The 9,518-nt window shown below is 47.7% G+C and overlaps 1 protein-coding gene across 1 annotated transcript; it reads right to left on the bottom strand.

The window, feature by feature from the left end:
- Window positions 1-1,446: 1,446 nt before the first annotated feature.
- On the bottom strand, window positions 1,447-8,402 carry SPRY2 (sprouty RTK signaling antagonist 2). The gene is made up of 2 exons (XM_069205207.1): window positions 7,502-8,402; window positions 1,447-3,230 (listed from the first exon to the last, which is right to left on the bottom strand). The coding sequence occupies exon 2, from the start codon at window positions 3,177-3,179 to the stop codon at window positions 2,238-2,240; it is 942 nt and encodes a 313-aa protein (XP_069061308.1). The 5' UTR covers window positions 3,180-3,230; window positions 7,502-8,402; the 3' UTR covers window positions 1,447-2,237.
- Between the last annotated feature and the right edge of the window lie 1,116 nt (window positions 8,403-9,518).

Genomic DNA, 9,518 nt, shown 5'->3' with positions numbered 1-9,518 from the left:
TTTCAACAGGGCAGGCCCACATCAGAAGGGGTACACCAGGCAGACCATTCCGTTTAAAGGTAATCCACTAAAGGCTAAAAACTCCGTGACCCGGGAGCCTAAATGTTAACAACAACAACAAAAACGTCAGGGTGTTCTTTTAAAAAAACATAAATAATAGTTGAGAGAAAGAGCTCGTGTTTGGTTTAAAAGAAAATCGTTCTTTTTCAAAAGAATTCTGCCTGGAGACTTGGAGACGAACGCCCTGAACAGGAAATGATAGTTTGCTAATAAAGCCAGGTAAATCATTTCCCAGGCTTCCGGGCGGGAAACTTGGCACTGGGAGCTTTTTGACCTTAGTTGGAAGGCAATTTTCTAGAGGTGACAAGCCCTTTAAGCGGCAAGGAATGTGTTTCTAGTTGAGCAGATAACATTTTTGAAGACTCTTGCAATCTGATCTGCAAGTTTTTTTGTTAAACACGCACGCACGTTTCTTTTAGATGCTAGTTATACTCCCCACAAGGGCACTTGATATACGCCACCTGAACCTTTCCTTATGCAGCACAGCAGCCACACAATTGGCAAAAAATATTCAAATACGTAAACGCGTTTCTCCTTGAATGTGTTTTGTTTGTTTAGCCCTTGCCGAAGTATAGTCTTACACCATACCAATAGCTCATCCATTTTTTTGCATTATAGAGCAGGTATCAAGTGCCGCCTAATTATATATCATGCAGAGTTGTTTGCAGGGCTAAAAAGTAAACAGTAGCTGAAGAGTCTCCCTGCACCAGTCAGTCAAGTCAACCACTGGGGCCTTTCGCCTAAGCTTGGATGCAGAATAGGCAGGGCTGTCTTCACGTACTTATGGGCCAGATGTAGCAAAGGGTTTTTCCCATTCTGTGTCAATGGGAAAATGTGTTCGTACATATGGCCCTATGTCACTTGGGGAATTAATTTAGTATTTGCAGTGGTGCGCATGGGTGGGAGCATGCGCTCGGTCAGGGTCATGAAACGGCAAATGCGGGGGGGGGGAGTGAAGTGTTGAATAGTAGGCGGAGACTATAGCTTCAGAACACACAAATCAGGTCCAAGAGAGGTGGTTTACTGGCACATGTACCTTTCATATCAAAACGTATAAAGCAGGCTTTGGGGAATTATGGGCGAGAGAAAAATGACTGCCATTGGGGCCAGAAAAAGACTGAGAAAAACTATGCCTGGGGCAGAAAAATTAAGTATATCATACAGCTCGCGTTTTAAATTCGAATACTCATAGACAATAAACACTGCTAATGCCTTTGCTGCAGAGTTTGTGTTTTGGAAATTGATACCTGAAATATTTTTCCAAGTTAATGTTTACTTTTACATTTTCTCCCCAAGAAAATTATATGCAGAGCTGGAAAACAAAAACAGAACAGTGACTACTCGAGAAGACGAATTAAAAAAGGAAAATGAAAACGCAAACTCCAGTTAAATTTCAAACGTTAATATATTTTCTATTTTATAGTGAACATATGCATCTCTCACCACTGTTTGCAGCAACTATGGCGTCCTCATTAAAAAAGGAGACGACATTCGCAAGATGCCTCTTAAAATAAATATTTCTTTTTTATAAAATAATAAAACTTCAAATAAATATTCTTTACACTAGACAATATGTTGGAAAAATTAGAAAATAAAGGCAGATTTTTTACCGCAACTGTACAATATACATGAAGTTCAAGGGGAATAAAATCAGAGTCTGGGAATAGCAAGTTTCCATAAGGCAAAGTACAATCTAAAAAGACATACTGACTGGTGATTCACATTCCGCTGAATGTAGTACAACATATTAGTATAATATTTGTGACTGTGCTATGATTATGGCACCATTCTTCACAGTTGTAAATATCATATGTACAAAAATATAGCACTTTATCTCTGGCAGAAAACAATGAAAAAATCCCTTTGCTAATTTACAAAACTTTGCAGGTACTATTCACAGACGACAGAGCTGCCAAGGAGTGTCGTTGTTGCTTTAGCTTATGCGGCAGGCTTGGTGGGGGGAGATCACAGACTACTGGATCAAATCGTTGAGCTCGATAGAGGACAAGCTACAGAGTTAGAAAGGCACACACAGAAAAAGCGTGTCACTGCAAACAGCAAAGTACACCACCCAACCCTCCTGCTCGCTGTGCCAGGGTTAGAACGGTTTAGTTGGTTGCATATTTGTGTTAGACGTAACAGTCGTATTACTGTACAAATTGTGCCCGCGCCTGCTGCTATGTGGGTTTTTCAGGGTTCCTGGGGGGCACGCTGGGGGCCTTGCAACACACAGTGTTTGAGTGCTTGCAGCGGCAGCCGGGCCTGTTGAGTCTGTCGTGGCAGCCCTGGCACATTAAGAGGCACCCCTTGCCGGGCAGGTAACAGCACAGGCAGGGCAGCAGCAGGGACAGGGCACCCATGGCGGACCAGCGGGCGCAGCAGTGAGCCTGGGTGCACGAGCATGGCTTGTCGAAACAGTCGTCCTCGTCGTCCGTGGAGCAGTGGTAGAAGAGCCCCTTCACGCAACACACGCAGGTGCCGTAGTCCAGCACGCTCTGTGCGGAGCACAGGCACTGCTTGTCGCAGATCCAGCACGAGGGCAGGGTCCGCGGGCACGTGCACTCCCGACACTTGCACTTCCCACAGTCCTCGCAGCGGTACGAGTGCGCGCCCAGCTCTGGCCTACTTAGGGGCTTTAGGACGTCTGTCTTGAGGTCACCCTTAGGCTGCGCCCGAATAACCTGCTCGGAGGTGAAGCAGGGGGAGCTTAAGAGTCTGTGCTCTGAAGAGGCGCTGCTCGTGCTCGTCCGTGCGCTTCCTCGGGAGCCACTGCTGCCCGTGCTGGTGGATCGGGACAGAGGGGCTCGGGGGCAAGTGGGTACTGGCTGCTGCTGGCCCCTGCTGGGATGTCGCTGCTCGCTAACTCCATGGGTTCTTTCGTTTTTTGGTTGGCCCGCTGTCCTGGGGCCAGGATTTGTCCCAGGCCGCGGGGCCACGGTGGGCCCCTCAGTGTACTCATTAGTGTTCCGGATGGTGCGGATTTGATCCAAAGACAGGATGTGGACTTGTTGGGCCAGGAAATCTCTGGGGTCGGCATCCCCATGCTGCCTTCCAGGGCCTCGCCAGGTGTGCAGTAAGGGCTGGGCCCCGTTGCTGCCACGATGAGCCCGCGTCTCCATCAGTTCCCCAAACAGCAGTCACTGGCGCAGCACTAGAACACATCTGAGACCCTGCAGGTGACAAGAGGAGAGAACCGTCACAACCACATCACAAATGCACAGCCACATCACAAACACATTTCACTGCAAATACCAAGTCTGTAAACATACTGACGAGTTGAATAATGAGGCTCAAGGAACCTGTAGAGTAATACAATGTATTCCACATCCACATGCAGTTACGCCCATAATGAGTATAGACTGCATGATGGGGGTGGGAGTGACAGGATGTAGTAGGTCTTCAGATGTCTCTGGAATACAGATGTGGCAATGACAGGTCAGAAAGGGGGCCGTCGCCATTCGTGGATTGCTTTATGTTTGGTTTTGAGGTCACGGTGGCCTTATATGTGTAATTGTGGGTGACACCCTTTTGAATGTATATTAGGGGGTTTTATTAGAAGTACTGATACACGGCTGCATAAGCATTTGATCAGAGATGCTACTGGTGACAACTTGGGGCCAAAACAACGAGGACAGGGGGCTCTAACTATTGACTATTTTCACGTTGTTGTACAATCCTTTTGAGGGTCTCCCGCCGTGGAAAAAAACATGTAAAAACAACTTCCCATCACTAAATAGTATTCTACTCTATACCTACAACAGTTAATCGTGTCGGGCTACAGGGGCTCTAAGGTATTAGTTACATATGAACTACATACACTCCGCGTTAAAATGCGCGTGCTGTACTTACCACTCAGAGATACGGAGTACCTTACAAGCACAACAAAATCTATCTTCTGTAATCAAATGAGGGCGCTGCTCCTTGCGCAAACTCTCAGCACCCCAAACCCTCCAACGTGCCCCGCCTCCATTAGCCATCACCAATGTTATAAATACGTAATTCGAACCCACAAGGTTTTAGTGTGTTACTCTGAACGTAAGTTCACACTATACAAATCAAATACATATATCCCTAAACACTATTTTCTTTAAAACATAAATACTGCCATAATTGTGATATTGTGAAACCCTGCCTTGCCATCGTACACAAACGTCCTACTAATTGTTAGAAACCTGAAGCCAATCATAGGTTGAATTGAAACACCTGAACTGGTTTGGAAAAGGGGTGGATGGCCTCAAAATTGGAGTAACGAGTGGGAAGTCCACGTTGCACTTTCTGTGCCGCGAGAACGCCTCCACCACCCCAAAGTGGGTCATGTGTAAGTACCTCTTTGTATTGCCCAGCCTTCAGCGGGGCCGAGAGAAGATAGCAGCGCGTGTATCATTTACATCTGACCTCCATACACAACAATGCCCTTTGTTTCTGGAGGGAAGGGAGCTCACACACTTGCAAAACTCAACAGAATGCATTTGAATACAAGAGCGAGGTAAGCAGACACAAGGGGGTGGAAGGCGCCGACATACACCACAACAAGCGAAACACATTGAGTGGTCACGGCAGGGACCACATTACGTTTCCATAGGTGGAGCAAGAGAGATGCATGTTGCAGTTTGCAGCTGTGATCAGAAGAGCAGTTATGTTTTTGCAACCTTCCACGCAGCACAAAACAAAGCACGTGAAGAGGGCGAAAGTAGAGCAAAATTAAGGTACAATATGATTACTGCTTACAATAGGGAAAGGAGTAAATTTGGTGTGCCACAAGGTCAGTGGCGCAAGTTTGACCTTTGAAAAACAAGAGGTGCACGATTATTAACGCTTCAGCACTCTCGTGGACACATTTCCTTCAACGCTATCTGTGGTCTGCTTCGGAAAATCCGCACTCGAAGGTGATGTTGGCCGCGCCACCATTGTACTCAGCTAGATGCCCCACCCAAAGGGGAATGTGAAAATGCGGGAGCGGGTGTCTTCTGATTTTCTACCTTGAAGTTTGGCTCAGAGTATTAATCAGAAAAGCAAACAGGGAGTAGGACTTTCTGGAATGCCTGGGATTCGTGAAAGCTGTCGACTTTGGGGAGCGACTTTCCTTAATCGCACCAGCTATAACGGCCCAGTGTTTAATCGTGGGCAGCCGTTTTAGCCCTATGTGCTTCAGTTCCTCATCACCCAATTAAAAAAATGTGGTTAGTTTGCGTGGCAGTAACGCAGAGGGCGCACAGCTCATAGATCCGAATGCATAGCTAAATAGGTAACGCTAAGGTGTTCTCCCTATAGCAGGGGCACTGTTTTACGTACAAAACAAGGTTTACCTGAACGCCTTATAGATTTAAATAAGGACTACGGTGTTGTAAATGTCTGAACTACTTTATTTTGGTGATCTCTGTACCGCACACTTGTTGCAAGTGCCATTCCCCTCGGCTTCCGCACAAGAATGTATTGACAAATAAAAAACTGACACCATCGATCTAAACAAGAAAGGCGGTGTCTAAAGGAGTGCATTTACAAGGAGGGGTAGCTGTTAAATATGTACAATTCATGCATCCAGTAGTGTTAAACAAAACTGCTTAAACTAAGAGCAGTGTTTAATTACAACTTGTAGAAACAGTGGGTCTAATCTCGGTCAAAATATTTAATACAGTGCGAATGTGGTCAAATCTATTCTTAAATGCTACTTTTCGGGCAATCCGTGTGTGTTGGGGAACGAACGTGGTCACCTGTTGACTGCGATTTAGTCCCTTTAAAGCAGAGCACTGGAGTCGAGCGCCCACTTTGCAAACTTTTTTATGTTTTATTTTAAGTCTCTTAAGAAATGTAAATGAATGAATACTGACCCAAATGATCAGGCCAAAAGATTAGCACAAGCCAAACGAAGAGAATGGGAGTTCTGTGGGGGGAAACAGAAAGCGACTTGCACTGGACTGGGCCGACTAGGAGTGCTTTTTGTAAGCTCCAGCCCCCACAACTACATAATGCAGCCTCCACACAACTTTTAGGACTTACTCTTGTCAGGCCTAAATGTGACCTTCCAGATTTCTGCCCTTCAAGGCATGACAAAGGAACTCGGAGGTGAACAAGGGGCCTCTCCCCCTTTATCTTTTCAGCAACCCCCTCTGCACATCTCTCAATAGGCAATTCAAATGCCAGGAAGTGCTGCCCTCCCCCATCCACATACACACCTTCCAACCCCTCTCGGATATTTACATAGTACTCTGCCCTCCTTTGTGGCTTCCAGCCAGCTTCCCCCCTGCTCAGAGAATGACAATGTGGTGCCCTCGGGATGTTTCAACATAACAAATCAGCCCCCACCCCCACTTCCAGCCTGCCACCACCACCTCACACACAGATGTGAGCGACCACCGACACCCCTGCGGATCAGTCCTGCAGGCCTGGCTGCAGACAGTTCACGCAGCGGCCATCCGGGGTGTAAACAAGGGCCATGCCCTCGCCGCTCTTTTCACATGCGTGGGGTCACAAAGAACGGTGAATATAGGGTATGGCACATGAAAAGGCCTCGGCAGTATTTTGCGGCAGCCGGGTGAGAGGCTGTCTCCAGGAGTCAGGTATGTGTCGGTGGAGGCCACCTGCCCCGACTTTTTATGTGGTGGGCACCATTTTGTGCCGAGGCACTAATGTAAATAAACGCAGCCATTTGTTACATCATTTTTACTTCGCAGGCACGGTATGCCCCGAAGAAGGGGGCAAGAAAACCACCACAGGAGAGTTGCGTTTAAGGCGCGTCCATCGAACCAGCCATGGAAAGGTGGCATACATGCCAACATTTGGCAACCCCCACGAGTGAGATGGTGTATACATGGCTACCTTTAATGCTTCTAATGCTTTGAGGCTGGCGGTAATTTAAAGAGGAAACATTAAGGCAACAGCATGTATAAAAAATAACGAAGAACGCCTGCACCCCTCACACCAGAAAGAGTTGTCAACCCTTTCACCAGTGCTGAACGTGCACAACGTGCTGCAACATTCAACGCGTCTTGCATTGTTTTCTGGTGTGTTCAAAAACTGCAACTTGGGCTTTCTAAGACCGCTCTACTGCATATTCAAGGAAAACAAAACTGTTTTGGCAATAACTATCGAAAGAAGCGGTGCAAGTGTATCAATTGTCTGGTTTTTATGTAAAGGATACCGTTGCTGGAGTTAGGGAGATGCACATTCTGTGCACAAATTGATGTTCATTATTTAAAAATTGAGCACTGCTGAAAATGCACTAGTGAAAAAAGGTAAACCCGTGTAAGAAAAACAAAGACGCGGTAAAAAAACACATGCACAGACCTCAAGTTTAGAGACTAGTAAGACGATGAACCCAACTGCAGAGACAGAACGACAATAGAAACATTGTGGAGTTAGAGGGACTACAGTTGATATTTTCTTCTAAAATGCCTATGCGATAGTTTGAATGTCAAATTTTGTAAATAGAAGTGTTATTTACCATCTCGCACGTCTTTCCATGCAGATTCCAGCGCTGGGGTCCGCCCCTGGCGCTCAATGGCGGTGTCGCGGGGGGCTCGGCGGCCGTCACTGTACGTCCAGCTAAGCACACGCCACGGGGAGAGGAGCCGTGTGTAGGCCGTGGACCTTTCGCTTTCCTCCGGGTCCCGCTAGAGCAGCTGGACTGCCAGGCCTGAGCCGCACATGTCCGGGACAGGAGGCTTCAGATCGCAGGCTGAACTTCAGCTCTCGCCCCAGCGATCGAGCAAAAACAAAAAGAAATCAAATGCAGCCACACGTTTCCCAGACTACACCAGCCTGCAATCCATCCGGAAAGTAGAGTTAAAACAAAGAATCCCACGCAAATCAATCCAAGCAGGAATCCTGGTGCACGTTCCCTTCAAGCAACAAGATATAGAAGCAGTGTGTTCTGGAGAGGAGTCCGGGTGGGAGCGGTTGCAGATAGGTAGCTGTGCGGGGCAAGCTCTGCCCCCTTGTCGTGTGCTGGGGTTGCTTATCTCCCCTGGTCCCTGCAGCTCCTGCTGAGTGCTTTGCGCTGGCGCTATTCGCAGGTCTCCTGCTCTCACAGTCTGTGCGCAGGTCGCGGGATCTCTCGGTGTCTGCCTCCTCCTGTTGTTGTGCGCCGGGCTGTGCCTGCGCTCTGGGCTGCGCTCCCTCCCCTGGCGGTGTTTCCGGGGGCCGGGCTGCCGCGGCTCAGGCTGTGGTGAATGGCGTCATGTGGATGTGAGCAGGAACAGAGGCTTGTTGTCCCGCAGGATACGGCGCATCCGGTCCCAGCTCATTGGCTCTGCGGGGCTCTCACATTCACTGCCGCCGGCCGGCGCCCCGCCAGCAAGGAGAGGGGGGTTGGGCCTGAGGGGGAGAGAGAGGGGTAAAGCGTGAAGAGCAACACACACTCTCGGGACACAGCTAGGGAGAGAGATAGGAGAGGCACGCACTGCTCCTCCTCTGTGGAAAGCTCACACAGGCACAGCGGAAGGGCCAGGAACACGAGCTGCGTGCAAAGTACACCCTGCTCCAGCAGCAAAGAGCTACTCATACAGCACACGCTGCAGAGCCTGAGTCGGCACACAGCGCCTCGACAAACAGCAAAACACTGTTCCGACCACGAGCATAAACTAACCCAAGAGAGCCAACACACCACGCATGGATCCAACATACAACCACGCACGATAACTTACTTATTCATTCACAGCCACGCAGTGCGCAACTTGCATTTGCAACAATGACCTATATAGGAAACGCAACACAACAGGGGGAGCCGAGTTCAACAGCACAGAGTGGTGCGCAAAAGTCACTAGACCCAAAGGGAGGTATTACAGGGCTTTATTAGCAGTGCTTTAAATTGTCCGGTACTGAGTACCGGCACTTTTTTATTTTGAGAGGGAGAGTACCGGCACATCTCAAGAAAAGCGTAATACTTTTAATTGGAGAGTACCGGCACTTCTCGGAAACAAGCAGGTACTCTAGCACAGAGTACCTGCACTTTACATTTTCCATTTCAAGCACTGATTGGGAGTAGTTATATATCCTTGTCTGAGCTGTATGCATACATGCCAACATTTTCAGAGCAGGCAAGTGGGAAATTCTAATAAATGGTCGAGAGAAAGTATTTTTTTCCTCATTGACTTCTATTGAAAGAGAGGCAAGCTGCCTGAATTGGGTCTATTTGTATCTATGGCGAGAGTCAATCGCCATTTCATTTTTGGCAGTTTAAAAACATACTGCAAACCAAAACAGGGTTCTAAACTGTTTTTGTTTGCGCTATGTAAAACTGCCAAAATGAACACGTGGAAGTCTGTCGCATGATGTAATCTCCCGCTGCAAGGATTTAGAAAAAGTGTTAACATTTGATGTCAGAGGTAATTCTTGGACAACACAACCAAGCGAGCTAATGGATACTCATGGTTCCCACAAAGAAGACACCCAGAGCACAACAGTCACATCTTCAGCAATCTAAAGCAGGACACACAGAACACCAGAAACAGGAACACACT

This window comes from Pleurodeles waltl, chromosome 8, assembly GCF_031143425.1.
Source record: "Pleurodeles waltl isolate 20211129_DDA chromosome 8, aPleWal1.hap1.20221129, whole genome shotgun sequence".
Classification (NCBI taxonomy): domain Eukaryota; kingdom Metazoa; phylum Chordata; class Amphibia; order Caudata; family Salamandridae; genus Pleurodeles; species Pleurodeles waltl.
This window is presented reverse-complemented; position numbering and strand designations above follow the sequence as displayed.